This window comes from Cetorhinus maximus, unplaced genomic scaffold (genome assembly GCF_964194155.1).
Source record: "Cetorhinus maximus unplaced genomic scaffold, sCetMax3.hap1.1 HAP1_SCAFFOLD_991, whole genome shotgun sequence".
Classification (NCBI taxonomy): Eukaryota; Metazoa; Chordata; class Chondrichthyes; order Lamniformes; family Cetorhinidae; genus Cetorhinus; species Cetorhinus maximus.
In genome coordinates, this window is record NW_027596933.1 from 2,699 (window position 1) to 22,685 (window position 19,987).

General features: G+C 39.9%; 1 protein-coding gene across 1 annotated transcript in view; it reads right to left on the minus strand.

Annotated features, from left to right (window-relative positions):
- Positions 1-604: 604 nt before the first annotated feature.
- The window catches only part of wdr32 (WD repeat domain 32), a 51,760-nt gene continuing 32,377 nt past the window's right edge, over positions 605-19,987 (minus strand). Inside the window, exons 5-7 of the mRNA XM_078536204.1 lie at positions 15,357-15,473; positions 9,743-9,888; positions 605-1,612 (exon numbers count right to left, since the gene is read on the minus strand). Of these exons, the coding sequence (XP_078392330.1) occupies positions 1,244-1,612; positions 9,743-9,888; positions 15,357-15,473 (632 nt within the window). The 3' untranslated portion in view covers positions 605-1,243. The remainder of the gene's footprint in view (positions 1,613-9,742; positions 9,889-15,356; positions 15,474-19,987) is intronic.

The window sequence follows — 19,987 nt, forward strand, 5'->3', positions numbered from 1 at the left end:
TTAGAGTCGATTATAAATTTTGTCATCGATTTTTGTCCTCATCAAGAGGAAGCTTCCAAGGTGCGAATGTTCGTCCACATTTTCCAAGATCTCACCGTTGAAGTTAATCGGGTGGGAGGAAAATGCAGTGGGAGCTGGTCGTAATTCAACATGACTTAATAACATCTGCCTTTGCAATTCAAATGACTGGATAATTTTCAAATGTTAGTGCAAAGAAATGGCTGATTTATCAGTGGACCATATATTCATTTTAAGCAGAGAATTATTAGTACAAATATCAGTTAACTATATTCCATTTACCTTCCTCACACTTGAAGTGTCAAAACAATAAAATTGTAATTGGCCCAAATTAGAAAACACCTTTTGGGGTTTTATGTGTGCTATAATTACATTGTCGGTACACCATGTGAGAATTACAGTTCAGTGCTATAAGTACAGAAAGTTTATAAACAGTAAAAGCACTGGTTTATGCCATATGCTTCTTATATACTACAGTAAATTCATTAAATTGTAATTCCAACATGTGAATGTTAAAAATAAGGAAAATTTAACAGTGATGAAATTTGGGTCATGCCAATTTTAATAAAAGTTTACTGATACTCAGTAGCCATATGAATTTTATAACAGTGTATGATATTAGACACGCACCCTTTGGGTGTTCCAATACAATATTTGGTAAAGTTTAATTTTCACATCAATCACAATGTACATTTGCATATGCATTTAAATAATTTACTTCCACTGTTACACTAAATATTTATAAAAAGTTAACTAATACCTTTGTTAATATACAAAAAAACAGAAGCTTAAAGGTAATACAAGGTCAAACCTAATGCTGCTTCTGAATGAATCAGCAGTGCTTTATTTCCCCAACTCATTTGATTTTTCACTAGCTGAACTGCATTTTTCAAGATTATATGTACAAAAGCAAGCTAACAAATTTAACATCTAACTGTTGATGTAACTTAACATCACCTGCAGCTATAAATTAATAGCACATATAGTAAAAGACCATTCTTTATAAGGCAAACTGCAGAAAAGAAATAACTTCAGAGTTTGCAGATGTACATGTTATGAGAATTACTGATTTATTGTGTATTGCACTGAAAACCATGTTGAATTTGGATTTGAATCCTGACATCAAAAACCTTAAAACATTAATCATTAATTTTGATCTGCTCTAATTATTAAGCAATTTCGTTTTGCTTGGTGTTCAAAACTTCTTGCAAGTAATTCAGGTCACTTAGAACTTTGGCTGGTACAGGTAAACTTGTCCACTAAGGCACCCAGAGGCAAGCTGACAATGAGTTGGTGAAAACTTGGTTGTAAGCACAACATCACTATGAGAGTAAATAGTTCTGATTTCCTGCAGTGGAGTGGCTTCTTTGGGTAAGCAATCACACAGTTCATTGCACTGGCTGTCAAAACCCAACAAGCGGATTCCATACCCAAAAGGAGAGCAAATCAGTCGGCCATCTGGACTGAAGCAAAGTTCTTTAATGTAACCACGACCCACATTAGCTTCTTCAATGTAGTGCGTGAGGCAAAGAGAGCAACGAGGAGAGGATGCCCGAACTGGAGGTCCATCTTGGAATTCGTAAATGCAAGTCCACTGGTGAAAACAAAATCATAAGAGATTACTGACCTCCTCCATGGCATTACAACCTCCTTCAGAGTTTGAAAAAAAACTAAGGTATTTTATAAAGTGTTGGTCCAATTGTAAACTACTAAATGATACTGTTAATTGACAAATTTTCAATCAAGTGTTACAATTGAGATTCAAAATTGTTGTGTTTTGGGATGTGTTTTGGGGATCATGTGACCTGTTCCGAAGTCTGCTTGATAGCAAGCCTGGATGCTAATGGTGGATAGCCTGAGTCTCCAACACTTTTCTGGACCTTTGGAATGTCAAGTTATAAACAGTTGTGCTTTAAATTGTCCATTTAGCTCAAAGATGAAAGACTCGACTGCTCAACGATAGCTAATCGGTATCTCCACTTGGATACGAGGTCCATGAGATTCACATTGCCATGACAATAGGCTTTGAGATTGGAAGGGTACAGAGGAAGCCTCTGTATTGTGATATCAGGTTACAGACTTCCCGAAAATATCACTGAATGTCACAGACAGTTTGGTCTTCTCGGATCCGGGAGAGAGAGAACAGTTAGAGGTCAAAAGTCTCTATGATTCACTGCGCCAAAATGCAGGTGAAAATTCGTGCTCAGATTGAAAGGACCAAAGTTGGGAAGGGTTAAAACAAAGCTGAAAGATTTGCCTAGCTTGTGCTAGGAGGAGGATCTCCAGTAATGTTCTCACCGTGAATGACGGTTCTGGGGTTAGAAGTTACCAGGAAAAGAACAGAAGTAAACCCGGGAATTAAGAATCATTTTGGATTGATTCTGGGAGAATTGAATGTCTACTTAAAGGATAGTGTAACATACCTATGAAGTGTTCTTTCGGTTGTGCTAAAATAATAAGGGGGAGTTTCTGTTCCGAGTATAAGTTGTCGAAAACATGGTGATTTGTCAACAGAGTTTTTAGTCTTTTGTTAGAGTGAACATCTTAAAATATGGAATCTTGTCATGTCTTCCTTTCAGCTATTAACTGGAAGTTTGAATTTCTTTTCAGAGGTTATCAGTCTCCATGGGGATCGTAACAATAGTAAAATAGTTTTAAAGTAGCAGACATTCACAAACCTAAACAAAGAACATTTTCTCCACAAACATTTTATAATCCATGGGAATAGTAGCAAAATTCAGCAGGAAACTAAAATACGATGAGATTTATTAAAAATATTTTACTTTAATTGACAGCATTAGTTAGCTAAGAAACAACTACCACTACCAAAGAAATCAGTAATCCAACAGGAAACCAAGGATTTTTCATGCTTTGATGGGCTTTGCATCCAACATTGTATGTTAAGACACTGAAGCAACGATGGTTGCTTCATTAAGTCATGACATTATGTCAACCCGCCCCAAATTATTTTTAAAATTAATTTACAGTTCTTTAGCTCCATATGTCAGAATTTTACACCAAGAACATTTATGGTTTAGTTTAACCAATGTAGTTTTTAAAAACAATGGCTTTTCATAATCTAATCAGTTTCTAAAACCCTAAATCTTACAGAAATAGAAGTGATCTAAAGACCATGACTTAGATTGTTACAATATTCCTCCCAGACTGAATCAATGCTTAGACTCAGCATGTAGAAAGAACCATTACATCACCTATTTGCCTGAACCAGCACCTGCACCTGTGCTTTTAATTTAAGTCTAATTTATATGGTGAGATGCAAGTTTTAAAAAAGCTCTCAAACTGTACTCTCACATGTAGAAGTTAACAGGAGTGAAGTGACCTTCCAAAGGGAGCATCTACAATTCACCTTTAAATGGCATAGGACTGTTCTATTTTTAAAATTAATGATTGGTTCATTTTGAACATCACTTATGTCTTTAAACAGGAGATTGTTGAGAATACATTTCTGGTAATTTAGGAACTAGAAGGCTACCTCTTAGGACTGAACTTGCTACTTGTTGATGAAAAGATGCTGAATGTCATTAAAAGACCCAAAGTTAGTACCACTTGGTGTTCACTGCATTGCTCTGCTTATTTGGTAGATATAATAAGTGAAGGCAAACTGGAGAAGAGGAATAGCAATTCAATGGCCAAAACCAACAGTTTAAATATTGCTGAAACAAGACATGTTGCCAAAGCTTTGCATATTGCTGAAAAAAGAGACATGTCTAAACTTTTTGTCTTGCACTCATCAGAACACTCGCAAGAATACCAACATAAGGGGGAAAACAACAATTTATACTGTATGTGGAGAGAGTGCTGATTGGTTGGCAAATGGCATTGCCTAGTAGAATGCACCACTGACAGTTAACTTCCAAGCATTGTTTGAAATTTAAACCAGGCTTGAACCTGATTGGTCAACGCATTGCCCTGAGGAATGGCTGTCATTACATTGCATTGCGTGAATCAGTATTCATTGAACTTATGAACTTGGCAACTCGCGCAGTTTTGAGTTCAGTTTTAATGACACCAAGAATGCCCAAATAGATGGTGTTGCCATGGGATCCCCTCTAGGCCTACACCTAACCTCCTACCCCTCGCATGTTTCCAGTATGTAGATGATACTTTTGCTACCCTGCAGCTGCATGTAACAATTTCCTTACGTGTCTTAATAGGTTCCATCCTGCGCTCAAATTCACCTACGAAATGGAGCAGTCAAATGAATTCCTTTTCCTTGATGTACTAGTTGAGAAGTCTGCCAGGGGATTCTCTGCCACGGTCGACCACAAGCTTACCTTCACTGGTCAATATACGCGTTGGGATCCTTACAGTTCCACACACTATAAGATTAGTCTTATCGGCAACGCTATAAATAGGGCCTGAGCCATTTGCTTGCCATGCAAGCTTGATGCTGAAATAGAGTGCATCAAAAGGCATCCTGCAGGATAATGGCTCCCCTGATCAGACCATTTCACGCTGTATCTCATGCAAACTCATGAACGGGTCTAAGGCCATCACTTTCAGCCCTGAAAAGCGCCCAGTCTACCTCAGATTATCCTGGAAGGGCAAGGTATCTCAAAAATTTGTGCAACAGCTGAAGCGAGCTATTTCAAGCTGCTATTATGCAATAGCAACACAAGTGGTGTTCGCCACTAACAGGATGCTGCTGTCAAGCCAAAAAAATGTTCTGCCTATCACACAAATGAGTAATGTGGTATATGAATTTCAGTGCCAGTGTGATGCTAGGTACGTAGACCGTACATCCCAAAGACTGGCAGATCATAACAAACAGCATGTTCCAGCCGCTGTTCACAATGGGCAGGGTACAGACTGTACCCAACCAGCCATACTTGCAAAACTCAAAACATATGTTCAACGTTAGATGTAATTCTGCGATTGGACGACATTTGCTAAATAATCCTCAATGTTCTAAGAATTACCCTGACAACCAATTTAAGATTGTCAATTGGGCTCGCAATGTGGTGCATTTGTGTGTACTGGAAGCTACATATATTAATACACAGGACCTTGTTCATTGCAGACAGAAAGAACATGTACATACATTGTGCCTGTTTCAGCTAAACAAAATAAGTGACAGCCATTCGCTGACTCATTCCTCAGGGCAATGCGTTGACCAGGGTCAAGCTTCCTGGTTTAAATTTCAAACAATGCTAGGCAGTTAACTGTCAGTCACGATCAGTGGTGTATTCTCCATGGCAACGCACCTACCAGCCAATCAGCACTCTCTTCACATGCAGCATAAATTGTTGCTTTCCCCCGTATATTGGTTTTCTTGCGAGTGTCCTGTTGAGCGCAAGACAAAAAAGTTAAAAGTTTTGCCTCTTGCACTCATTAAGAGAAACACCAGAATGCAAAATTTCAAACAATCACAATTTATACCACAAGAGAGGAGAGTTTCAACTAGTTGGCAAGTCAACCTCGGTCAATGAGGAATTGCAGGCTCCCAAGCTCCCAGGTAATTTTAAAAAAGACACAAGGCTTCAACATATTGCTTTTGGACTGAAGGCAGCATCCCGTTAGTGGAAAATACCACTTGCGTAGCCACTGCATAAAATGGCTCATTCATGCCTGCTAGAAGCTACATATATTCATATGCAGGGCATGTCCTCTGCAGGCAAAAGAAACATGTCCATTGCAACATTTCGCCCAATTAGAGCCGATTTGTAAACCAATTAGGACCCTTTTCTCATGCAGTATAAAACATTGCTCCCGTTGAAATTTGGCGTTCTTGCATCTGGCCTGATGAATGCAAGACAAAAAACTTCAATAGCATGCTTCTTTTTTTAGCAGCTAAGTTCTGTGTTACAAAGCAACTACTTGTTGATTGTTTTAGAATGTTGTGAATTGTCTCAGCTGCTATAGTGAAAATTGTCACAGTTGTCAAACTGTGAGCAAAGTTTTCAGAGCGGGTTGTGGATGTGAATTGGCCTGAAGTCTCCTCAGTGAGATGGAAGCTCTTAATAAGAAGTTTTCTTTTTTCAGCTTAGTAGTAATAGAGCAATCAGGCAAGGAAAAGCCTCGAGGAAGAGCTGTGTAATTGCAATTATGTTGAGTTAACACAGCGTGGTGGAGGTATGCACTCTACTGAGTGCTCTTTTCGCTTGTAATAGTAATGAAGTGAATACTTGATAAATGCGCACTCCAGTATAGAACTTTGCTCACTGGGAGTATATCAGGAATTTGTGCAGCTAGCAGGGGCAGATTGGTGGAGAATAAAAATAAAATATGCTGGAAATACTCAGCAGGTCTGGCAGCATCTGTGGAGAAAGAAACAGAGTTAACAGTTCAATAGAAGCCTTTTGCAGCCAGTAGGCATTGCAAGATATTTCTGGCATAATAGACTTTACCTGACAGTTAGATGTGTAACTGGGGAATATAGATTTAGTTCAGATAGGTTGCATCGCATTTTATCACTATCACTCTCCCTAAAAGGGGTATATATGAAAAACATTCAGTAGCATCTGGTGTAAACTGGTGCCACCTCCATTGACCCATTTAAAATATGGTTTATGGTGTATTAGGAACTATAATGTGAAACAGCTCATTCTTTGTTATTAAGGTTAAGCATCTTCCATTTAGAAAGGACTGACACTGATTGTACCAGATGTAGTACTGATCAATAAAGGAAGTTGCCAGTCTATATCAATTCATATCATCATACTGTGGTCTCCGCCTACGAGAAATTGGCCATTCCGTCCATTGTTATTTGTGCAATCCTGTTATACGTTGAGCCTACATAACAGCAATCACTCTATCCCAAAGTATTTCCTATATGGGATGCACTTTGAAATGTTTGAGATAATAAAGTGATGTATCTTTATCTTATTAGGAACAGTTTCAAAAATGCCACAACTTTTGCACTACTCTTGATCTCGTGGCAAAGGTCAAAGAAAAAGATAGTACTGCAAAACTAGGTCTGCTGAAGCAAATTCTACTACCTGAACACTTTCACTCAGGGGATTCCCTAATACTATCCAATGTGAGGCTCAAGGAGTCATATGGCCTACTCCTGCTCTGCTCCTATTTCTTACTTTAAATTTCCACTTTTGGTAACAAATAGACTTGAAAGAGCCTCATGAAGGGCATTATACTGGAGGCTGCTTAGATAGCAAAATTCATCTTTCTTGCTGTCTAGATATAGGAAGAAGGCAGAAGAACCCCCACACTGCTCATCACTTGAAATGCAGCTATGTCTTTATGGTTATACGAAAACTTCTAAGATTAATTGTTACAAATCAGTTCCTTAGGTCTTGCTAGGAGCCTTTTAAAGAAGCTTGATTCCATTTAATTTTTATTCATGCATGGGATGTGGGCGTCGCTGGCTAGACCAGCATTTATTGCCCATCCCTAACTGTCCTCGAGAAGGTGGTGGTGAGCTGCCTTCTTGAACCGTTGCAGTCCATGTGGTGTAGGTACACCCACAGTGCTGTTAGGAAGGGAGTTCCAGGATTTTGACCCAGTGATATATTTCCAAGTCAGGATGGTAAGTGGCTTGGAGGGGAACTTCCAGGTGGTGGTGTTCCCATGTGTCTGGAGTCCCACCATCAAACTTTAAGTTTTGCACTAGACATTCTCTCAATCCAGCATCACTACAAGCAGACTTTGCATCTCCTACAATCCAGAGTGCACCTTTTAATGCACAATACAAGTTAAAATAACAGGATTCACATCAGAAAACCTGTTTATTGAAAACTGAAATTTAATTTGTTGCAACTTGCCTTTTCCTCTCTTTATGGAAGAGGGACTGAAAAGCACTTGATTTGGTTGAAACACAACTTTAAGCGAACAGACTGATTTATGTTACGAAAATAAACCAATGAACAAAATAATTTTCAAAGTGAGAACAAATAATTTCCTACGTGCCTCCGTTGGTGAAAAGTAATAAGGTCAGGTCTTTGCTGACTCACTTCTGCTCACTTACAAGTACCATGTTCCAAAGCTACCCAATCCGTGCTTTCCATTACTGGCTGTTAAGTAAATTGCATCTACTCAGTCTCCAAGAGAGAGACTTCTCTGACACTGAAGTTCAGTCATCATGAACTGTCAATCGCAAGGGCTCCAGGTTGAGCCTAGAATTGTGGACAATGGTTACCAAGCAAGAACAAATAAAAATAATCATAGAATCATAAACCAAGAATAGCACAAGAAGAAGCCATTCAGCCAATTGATTCTGCACCAGCTCTTTCAAAGAGCAATCCAGTTAATCCTTTTAACTAAAGGACTTCTCAGCAAGTGCTTCATTAGAAACTTAGATTGGCATCAGGAGTTCAAGCTGTGAATCTTTTTTAAAACTCTGCTCTTTTTCTGGCTTCTTGCTGGAGGTACAATTGCACTGGGAATGATTGTCCACCAGTTATATGCCTGGTTGGTGATTATTTATGCGAACCTTGTGTCAGGAAGATATAATAATTCTCATATTATTGGAATTAATTGTAAAATAGAGTAATAGTGGGATGTGTGTGTGTGTGTGCGCGCGCGTGTGTGTGTGTGAGAGACTTAATTTGAATTAGTCTGTGTGCTTTGAATGTGAGAAGAGAAGTTAGGTTTGAAATGTTAATTAGGTAAACATGGGGAAGTTTAGAAACATAGATGTCAAGGGAACATTTGCATTTTTAAATAAACTAGACTAGATTGTTATCAAAGGGAGGGTGAAATGCGTCACCTAGCCAGGTGAAGTTTAGAAACTGCATTTATTCTTCCCCAAAGGTTACTGATAAAACTTAGTGCTATGAGAGGTTTTTATTATCAGGAAGATAATGTCCAAAGACATAGTGAAACAATGGATATTTGCATTCAAAGGGGAAAACATGTATAAAGGAGCAAAGGCTGTGTGTAAGGGTAGGCATTTTTAAGATCTTACAAGTGTGAAAAAGCCTTCAGCATCTATGCTGTCTTCAAAGGACCGAAGTTAAGAAAACTCACTTTGAATTCAGCTTATTCAGGATGTCATGTTTCTTAATCCAAAACAAATTTTGCTTTTATCTGTCATGTTTCTTTGCCTGGGTCTTTTAAAAATCTGTGTCTTACTGTTGCCTTAACGAAAGTATAACTGGGAGTTAGATTAGTATGGGATTTAGAAGTTATCGTAGTAATAATATGCAGATCTATGTACGTATTTAAAAACCATTTCTCTTATTAATAAATGTTTAATCTAGTTTTGTAAAAACCTATAAGACTTGGTGGTCTTATTACTAATTAAATCAAGGCAGGCATCTCGAAATTTATACAAATTGAAAATTAGCTGTGACAGTTGTTTCAGGTTTCCCTCTGGGATTTGAGCAGCTCAGCATTTACCACCTGCTGTGTCACAACACTTAGCGGTGAACATGGGCACCCTTTTCAATTTCGGAAGACACCAGAGCCAAGTTCAATTCGTCTTCATTAGTTGGCCACTTACATCTATGGATGGAAAACAGAAGCAGCGCTCCTAGACAATTTCTTCCTCCCACCAAAGAGGCAGAGGCAGGTTGAAGCATGCCCACTGAATCAGGTTGCTCTGCACAGACCAGAGATCAAAACTTTACTTTTCTGGCCTATTATGGCTAAGCAATTTACTGGATAAACTTACTAAACCATCAGGAGGAGACACTGAGAATTTGTGTCATGGTTGGAAACAAAAGCACTCAACCAGCATCCAATTGATCGTGAATTTGACATTGAAACAAATCATCTTACAGTTAAAAGTCTTATTTAAACCACTCACCTCTTGGTCATCAGTGTTGCTTGTGCACCTAATTAATGTAGCCCAGCCTTTGGGGTGAAGTTGTAATGATGTAATACAATTCCCTCGATCTCTTTCTGCAGGAATCTCTGGTGTTAAAACTTCAAGACTATTTCTTGGAAATCCAGCTGCAATACAAATTTAATCATTTTGAAGCTTTAGGACGTTGTGTCTATCATACAGTTTCAGACACACTGTAAATTTCTATTGTGAATGTAAAGTATATTTGGATAAATTTACAGAATCAGAAAATTGCTAATTATTAATAAAGAGATGCTGTCAAATTTTTCGTCTTGCATTCATCAGGACAAAGGCAAGAATGCAAAATTTCAAACAATTACAACAGTTTATCCTACAAGAGAGAAGGGAGTGCTGATTGATTGCCAAGAAGAAAGCAATGGGGATCTATAGGCTCCCCATGCTCATTCAAAAAAGGTGCAAAGTTTGAACACATTCCTTTTGTTTGCAAAGGGTCCCTGAGAAAATGCTGATGCGATGCCAGGTATATAGGCCGTACGTCCCAATGACTGGCTAATCAAACAGCGTGTTCCTCTGGCTGTTTGTAACAGGCCAAATACAGGCTGTATTCAAATAGTAAAACAAAACTTCTACTGTTAGATGTGATTCCACGATTGGGCAAGACTTGCTAAATAATCCTGAGAGCATTAACAGCTACAACAAATTTAAGATAATCAGTCAAGCTCGTAACATGAAAGTTCTGATGAAGAGTCATACGGACTCAAAACGTTAACTCTGTCTTCCTCTCCACAGATGCTGTCAGACCTGCTGAATTTTCCCAGTTATTTTTGTTTGAGCTCGTAACATGCTTCATTTATGCTTGCTAGAAACTCATACATTCATATGCAGGGATCCGTTTTCTGCAAACAAAAGCAATAGGTTTAAGTCTTGTCCCTTTTCTGAATTATCCAGAAGAATGGGAAGCCTCCAGTTCCCCGTTGCTTTCTCCGTGGCAATGCCTCGGTCAGAGTTGACTTGACAATCAGCACCCCCTTTCTCTTGCAGTATAAACTGCTGTGACCATTTGAAATTGGGCATTCTTGCATTTGTCCTGATGAGTGGAAGATGAAAAGCTTCAGCAACATGTCTCACTTTTCAGTAATAATCAAGTTCTGTGCTACCAAGAAACAAATTGTTTACTGAATGTGATAATCTGCAACAAGCTGAAATTTGAACTCAGTTGGCTAGCTTGTGGTTTAGAACGGCAACAGAGCAGCTTTGATTCCCATTCTGGCTGAGGTAGATTAGGGACTTATGTCCTCAACCTGCCTGCGGGTGGAAGGCAATGGCAAACCACCACTGAAATACCCAAGAAGATATCTCATGACGAAGCATCAGCAGACAATGAGCCAAATATTACGATCCCCATAGAGACTGATAACTTTCAAAAAGAAATTCTGAATGGATGACACAAGATTTTACATTTGAAGGCGTTTACTGTAACAGACTAAAAACACTATTGAACTGAACGATCTTTGTAGGCAACTTAAACTAGAACAGGGCTGTTAACACAACTAAAACACCATCAGGTATACAATGCACTGTCCTTTAAGCAGACACTCAGTCTAAATGATTCTTAGCTCCCAAGGGTCTACTTCTAATTTCTTCCTTTCCTAGCCTGGAAACTTTTAACCCCAGAACAGTCTTTCATAGTGCAAGTTTTCCTGGAGACATCTCCCTCTAGCTAAAACTAGAAACATTTTCCAGACTGTTTTTAATTCCTCACAAATTTGGTCTTTCCAATCCAAGTGAGAGCTCCCACCCACATTCTAGTGTGGTGAACCAGTGTCTTGCTGCATATAGCTGCTCTCCCTCTCCTGGGTCCTGACAGATTAACCGTGTCTGAGAGTTTTCAGGGATATCTTAGAAACCCTTCCCCTCTCAAAGCCAATTTCCATGGCAACATAAAATCACATGGGCTTTGTGTCCAGGTAGAAATGCTAATTAGCCATCCTTGAGACCCTGACTCTCTTTCACATTGGAACTAAATGGACAGTTTATAGCACAACTGTTTACAACCTTACATTCTCAACACTCCTCTGGGACTTCAGATCCTCAGTCTATCTACTGCTAGCACATGGACTGCTAACATAGTCTCCAAGTGCAAACAGCTTGCATCTTCTTCCCAGTAAAACAACCTGGGTCCCCTTTAATCTCTAACAATCAAACCGCCCAGGCTTGCCGTCAGGCAGACTTCAGGACACTGCACATGACTCCTTTTATCTTAAGTTGAAGGCACAGTCCTAAAACGTAACAATCTTATAAACCTCAAAATTGTAACAAAGGGACCTACCTTCCGACAGAGCACACTTACCGCAGCATAATTGTTAAATGTAACCCCCAGTGTTCATTTAAAAAGTTTTAGAATTAAATCTCCATTAATTCAGAAAGCTCCAAAAAATATTATTGTATCATTTGCAAGTACTCAAAATCTGCATCAAAAGAAGGGACCCCCCTCAATCTTAACAGCACTACACCAAATGGACTGCAGCAGTTCAAGAAGGCAGCTCACTGCCACCTTAGGGGCAATAAATGCTAACCTTGCCAGGAATGCCAACATCCAATGAAAGAGTGGGAAAAAAAGCCTTAATTCAAAAAAGTAAGAGATACTAAAAGTGAATTAAGTACAATGTAATATTCTATTTTAGCTGTTCTATGCTACTGTATTATTGCACTATAGGTTTTGAAAAGCAACGCAGAATAATACAGCAAATTCATCGCATCGTGTGTTTGCCAGCTCTTAGAAAAGATTCCCAATTAGTCTCACTCCCCTATTCTTTCCCCATGGCCTTCCATGATTTTTTTTCCCTTCAAGTATTTATCCAACTCCCTTTTGAAAATTATTATTGAATTGCCTTACACTAACCTTTCAGGCAGTCTGGTCCAGATCACATTAACTAACTGCATAAAAGAAAGATTTTTTCCCCCTCTTATCCCCTCTGGCCCTTTTTCAAATTACCATAAATTTGTGTCCTACTGAAACATCCTGCAGTCCAAGCCAATTTGGTTCATTCCAAGTAACATTAAGAGCAGTTCATCTCTATCCCTTCATTTAGTATTTAGATATAGTGTCAATATTTTACATACATACAAACCATAGGTGAAAAATCGTACAATTGAAAACATAAAACACGGATGAGGATTCCTTATAAATGCTGTTGTCCCATAGCTATATCCCAGTAAAACAAGGTAACTCACAATGCAATTTGAAAATATTGACAAATAATTGCTCTTTTTTCTCAATTCTGCCAATAATTTTCTCCCTTCTCCCTAATACCTAATTGCGCTCAGGTTTCACAGGTGCCAGCCAACATAGGGATATCTCACTGAACTGGTAATTTAGAGAGTCTAGGCAGGCTATTTGAAGAATGAGATTCTCGTCTAATGCCTCTAAACATAAGCTTTCCAGCAGGGCTTACTGGATAGCACTGTGAGAAAGGAAAACTGGCCAATTTCCCCCTCCCACCCACCCTGCCCAACTTCAGAAGCCAATTGTGCAGACTTTACCATTACCCTGATAAAGCTAGGCACCTTTCCAGTCCAAATGGCTTAGTTCTATAATGACTCTTTTTTTGTTGCCATTTTTGGTGTACGTCATATTCAGTGGATAATAGAAACAGTACAGACATTATATTTTAGGCAATACCTTCAGAACTTTTTTATATCACTGTTGTTAAGGCATCACATCACTTTTAATATGTGCCATCCCTCGCTTAAATGCTACTTCACAGTGTGCCTACTGAAAGCAAGTCAGTCCAGAAGTTTGTAAGATCTAGAAAAATTGCTTTACTGTCAGTTAGCTATCACATTAAGCTCATAAGTCGAGTGAAATAAAGCCAAAACATATTCATCTGTATTTCCGTTATATAAGTATTCTTCTAAAAACCGAATAAAAATCTAAGCGGAAACAAAAAATGAGTGAAGTGTAAATTGCAAAGAAAAACAAAGATGTTAAAAAGAGAGACTAAACAAACCAAAATTATTGGTACATTTGAAAACATCCTCACATGACAAGTTCATAGGAACATAGGACTTAGGAGCAGGAGTAGGCCATACAACCGTTCAACCCTGCTCTGCCATTCGATAAGATTATGGCTGATCTGGTTGTGATCTCAACTCCACTTTCCTGTCTGCCACCTATAATCCTGGACTCCCTTGTCTACCAACATCTGTCTAGCTCTGTTTTGAATAAATTCAATGAACCAGCATCCCCTGCTTTTTGAGGAAGAGAATTCCAAAGAGTAACAACCCTCAGGAAAAAATTCTCCTCATCCCTGTCTCAAAGGGAGACCTCTTATTCTTAAGCTATGTCTCCTAGTTCTGGTCTCCCCCACAAGTGGAAACATCCTCCCGGTATCTGCCCTATCAAGTCACCTCAGGATCTTACATGTTTCAGTAAGGCTACCTCTTGCTCATCTAACCTCCAATGGGTATAGGCCCAGCCTGTTCAACACTTCTTCGTAAGATAAGCCCCTCATCCCCGAATGCTTCTAAAACAATTATTTCTCAATTCCTACCTCAAATGTATAAGAAACAGAAGGACACCAAGCATTCTCCTTTCCTTAATTAGAGAGATATCAGCTACGGTCACTTTCATTTAATTTGTAGCACTTAAATAGAGCAGAATTGTCATCCCTAGATTCAGGTCACCAGTTTCAGCCAAGAAATGCCACTTGACTAGAGGGGCCCAAAGGTGTGAAGTTTTTAAAAATAAACCTTTTCAATGGAAATTAGGAACATAACAAAAGTAGAGCCTGTTCAGCCAGTGAGATGATGGCTGACCTACAATTTGACTCCATATATATCTTTGCGCTAATTCCGTGTTGTAACCATTCGATGAAATCCTTTAACACCGTTGATTAACAAAAAATCTATCAGAGTTAAAATTAACAATGGACCTAGCATCAATTATCATTTTCGGAAATTTGTTCCAAACTTCTGCTCATCTTTGGTGTGTACAATTGTTTCCTAATTTCACTCCTGAAAATTTTGACTTTTGATCTCATTGAAACATACAATTCTGAAGGGGATTGATAGGGTAGATGCTGAGAGGTCCTTCGAGCCTGCTCCGCCATTCAATATGATCATGGCTGATCCTCTACCTCAACGCCGAGCTCCTGCGCTCTCCCCATATAGTGGGGGATTCAGCGATGGTAATGCCAGTGAATGTCAGGACAAGTTGGTAGGGTTCTCTCTTATTGGAGATGGTCATTGCCAAGCAATTTTGTGGAGCGAAAGTTATTTGCCACTTACCAGCCCAAGCCTGAATATTGTCCAGGTTTTGCTGCGTATCGGCACTGACTGCTTCAGTATCTTAAGAGTCATGAATGGTCACAATCATCAGCAAATATCCCCACTTCTGACGTACTACCTGTTTTATCATCCTTTGCTGTTCTTCATATTACTAGCAATGGACCATATATTTTTTAATAGTTTGATGTTGTCTTTCAACTTTTCAATTAAACAAAAACTGAAATGATTTAACATACAAATGAAATTAGCAAAATATCTATTTTTAAAGAGGAGGGCTGACAATTGAAAACCATTACAATACACTGTTCCTATTTATCGCCATTACCTTCTCTCTCAGTCCGTGCACAAGACTGTGATGGGTTTTTTTCAGAGTTCTGGTTTGTAGCTATTTGATGATTTTGTGATCGTAAGCCAGGCAAGCTGCAAGAAGATGTGGTTAAATCTAGAGAAATAAAAATAATAAATATTTTAAAGGCTAATGGTTCAAAACTACTACTAAATTTGTAATAAATTGAGATAGAGTAAGAAGCCATCTCCAGAAAGCAAAAATGAGGGTGGCTGAAGAAAAAAAGGTCAGAAAATGCTTGGCAAGGAGTCATGTAGTTATAGCACTTATGATCTGTAGTGAAATGCAAATACTTCTAGGCCACTTCAAATAGGTGGAATTATTAAACTTTGAGTGGATAAAAACGTTAATTTTCCCTTTGTTTACCTTCAATTACCATCAATGTATTTGTATCAAATCACCAAGAGACCTCAGGATTTCAGTATTCAACCCAATTAGTACATGTAATGCAGGATGAAGTCCATATGAGCAACAGAACATGACCCTGCTGGACAATGTACATGCAAAGCGAAGCAAACGACTACAGCAGTGCTTTGCAAACCTTTTTCCAATGTGACCACCACCTTCTCAATGTCAATTAGAGATGGCAAAAGCTGGCCTTGGCGGCATTGCCACATCCCATCAATGTACATAAAATATACACAGCCTCAAACACCAGCAAAAAACAAAACAGCAATAAAGCAGCATAGTAGCATTCAGCATATAATTTTTAAACTTTGCGCATTATAGATCAACATATTATCGTACATTATATAAAGATGAACAGCTGTGCTTTAAGGCATTTGCAAAAATATTTTATGTATTCAGCTAGGTTTCAACCAAGCCCTCCATATTCCATGCTAACAGAAGACTGTGAAGCCCAACTCCCCCTCCCCACCACCATCCCAACCCACACACACATTATAATCAGCTTCTCTCTCTTACCGCACACACCCCTCTTTCCCAGGGACTCAGACACCAGTAGGCCAGGGAGTGTCACCTCTTCCATCACTGGTGCCTGGGTAGCATTGGGGTCCCGAGTAAATCGGGCCAGAGGCAGCAGAAAGCAGCAACTGCTGCCAAGGGTGGGATATGGCTGAGGCCATAGCCAGCTGGAATCTCCCTCCCCTTCCCCCCCCACATGCCATCCTGGGGCTGGAGCCTGAAGTTGAACAGGAAGCTGCAGTTGGGTGGGGGTCAAGTCACTCCATCAGTAATGAGGCCTCAGCAAGACGATCTAGCCATCCTGCACCAGTTACTCCCACAGTGGAGGAAGCACTAGGAAAACGGCCCAGCGCAGGAAGGCACACTGCAGGCTGCAAACTGGAGCAGCGGCTACTAGTGGTGTGGCCTCTACACCTTCCAATCCTCACAGAAAACAAGTCATCGGGGCCATAACTGTATTAATTGGAAGTCAAAGCCAGACCAGAATTGGTAGATTAGAGAGAAAGCGAATGGGCGCTCCCCCGGGCCAAATGGAGGTTGGAAAAAAATTAAAAGGGCAGAACTCCGTGATTTAAAGGTCGAGATTCAGCCAAGTGGCAGAAACTTCTCATCCCTGAATAAGATAATGCATTTGAGCACAAAATTGAGAGATATATGTTTCAAAGTAAACGTGAAGCAATTTTTACATGGTATGATTTGAAGTGTGGTAAAGCCGTGACTGTTCCACGACTCAGGCCTCTGATAAAATAACAGTGAAGCCCAAGAGACGTCACTGGCGCCTGCTGGCTGACCCTCAATTTGAGGACGACACCTACTCAGAGTTACAAGTTTCTGCCATTGGTCTTCATGTAACCGAACAGGCCGATTCTCCACCCACAGTCATTTGAGCACATGGGGCAATATGTCCAACAATGTAGTGGGATCCAGGCTGCAGGATTTGCTTCCTTTTCTTTCTTTCTCTGCTGCCATTACACCTAATCATTAAGACTCAAAATGTGATGCAGCTTGTTGATCAAGTCATTGCCATTTTGAACAATTGGCAGTAAGCTCCTCCAAATCAACGTCAATGAAGCTCTCCTTGAAGTTAAGACTCTTTGAAGCGTTTTCTTTATTCTCCCCAGAACGTTGCCCATTTGAGTGTTGACAAAACAGGATTTGATGGGGGTGGCACTTTTCGGCCATCATGGGAGTGTCCATTCCATCGACGTTGATTTTGCAGGAGTTTTGCCTAAATGCTTGCGGAGCTGGCTTCAGAAATGATGCTAGCGCTTGTTCGAGAGCCCTCTCATTGAAGGGGAATATTTCTCTGGCGCTCTTATATGTCGCTGACACACAGTTCAAGTATCATTGCAGTATAGAAGTGTGGTGGCAACAAGGACTTTTGTTGACTTCGAGGTCTTGTTGTCAAATACTTGTTGTCAAATACTCATTGTCATAGCTTGTAGAAGGCTGATCTGGCACAGCTGATCCGGTGCTCGATCTTCTCATCAATGGCAGCCTTTTGAGATGGGTTACTGCCGAGGTGTGTAAAGCGCCTGGATATTCCAGTGTCTTTCCAGCATAAATGGGAGGTGGAACATTTGGCTGACCAGCTGAGAGTTGATAGAAGTTTTGTTTTGGCAACATTCAAGGACAGGCCAAGTCTCCTGTATGTAGAATTGAAGAGACTGAAAGTGGTGCAGAATGGGCATTGAACACTGCAATTATCTGCAAAAAGATCATTTCTGCTTATGGTGGTCAGTTTAGCTTTTACATGGAAGCAACTGAGGTTAAAAAGTTTTACATCTAGACTGTATTTAATACTGACACCAGAGGGCTGTTGATCTTTGATTAAGTGAAAAGCCATCGTCAGATAGATTGCAAATATCATGGGTGCTAACACAGTCTTGCTTGATCTCGGTCTGGATTTTCAAGGTGCCCATTCAAACTTCCCATTGAAGACAGTTGTAGTCATATCATCATGAAGTAGTTGCAGGATTGCAAAGATGTTTCTTGGACATCCAAATCTTTGGAGCACAATCCACAGGGCCTTGCGATTTAATGAGTCAAACGCTTTGGTCAGATCAATAAATGCAAAGAAACATTCCTGGTGTTGTTCGACATTTTCCTTGGATTTGTCTGTGTCAGAGGTTCCTCTGGAATGTTTAAAGCCAGGTTGCATCTTTGGAAGGATTTCCTCAGTCACAAGAAGTGAAAATGAGTGTCAGGAAAATGTGTCAGGATTTTCCCTACTATGGATATGAGCGAAATACCTTGACAGTTTCCATAGCATGATTTATCTCCCTTCTTGCAGATGTTTACAATTGCCGCATTCTTGAGGTAAACAGGGGTTTGGGGGGGTGGTCTTTTTTCAAATCTGTAGGATTAATACATGGAGTCTTGGTTGGAGCAAATGTCCACCAGCTTTGAAGACCTCAGCTGGAATGCCATCAGGGTCACAGGCTTTGTCGTTTTTCATCTGTTTGATTGCTTGCTGCAGCTCTCCCTTTTGTAGTGGTTCACCTGTAGATTCTACCACAGGGGACTGGGGGACAGGCTGGCAAACATCGCACTGCAGCTTTACAATGGAGGAGCTGTTGAAACCAGAATTACCTGGAAAAACTCAGCAGGTCTGGCAGCATCGGCAGAGAAGGTACACCCTCAAGTGTCCTGCCATCCATTCTTAATTAGCACATTCGTTTAGATAATATCACCACCTTCAACACCTCTTTGTTCCTCTGTCTGTGACATCTTTTGATTATCTGCTCCTATAACTGCTTGCTTGTCCCTACAACCACCCACCCCCCACCCAACTTCTCTCCCCCCACCCCCCCACCTTAAACCAGCTTATATTTCACCCCTCTCCTAATATTACTCAGTTCTGTTGAAGGGTCATGAGGACTCGAAACGTCAACTCTTTTCTTCTCCGCCGATGCTGCCAGACCTGCTGAGTTTTTCCAGGTAATTCTGTTTTTGTTTTGGATTTCCAGCATCCGCAGTTTTTTGCTTTTATATATGAGCTGTTGAAACCGTTCTTTTCAGAGTTGATGGATGGCATTGTCATCCTTAAGAAGAGGAGAAACACCACTCTGAGTGAAGGGGATTTTGTTCATTTGACCTTAGTCTATAGATGGTCTTCGTGGTTTCAAAACAGCTTTGCATATCATGATAGTCAGCACCTTGTTGGATCTCAGGCTCTCCCTCTTCCCACTGCACGTCCTTTATCTTCCTGATTTGTCCTTGGGCATCAGCCTTGAGCTGTTGAAATGCTGCCTTCTTGACTTGTGACTTTGAGTTGTTCTGCTAAGCAATGAAGACTGCTCATTTTTGTTCCAGGAAGCCACATATTTAAGCATCACTTTCCTCAAACCAGTCCTGGTAATGACGATGCTCAAATCTAACGGTTTGGGCACAGTAGTCTAGTATGGCTGACATTATTTGATGCCACTGCTCTGGGATTAAGTTGGATGTATGAAGATTTTCCAGATTGGTCGTTATTTGCACTTGGAATTCCTCTCTTTGTTGTTTTAGGGCTGAGACTTTGATCTTCTTCCTCTTGAACATTTGGCTCTTGCAATGTCTTGGTGCTAGGTGGATGTTCAACATGATTGAACAGGTCAATGATCTGTCCAGCAGACATCAGTCCCCCTACAAAGGTAGTGATACAAACATCACTTAGATCTTTGACTTAAACAATTACAAACCCA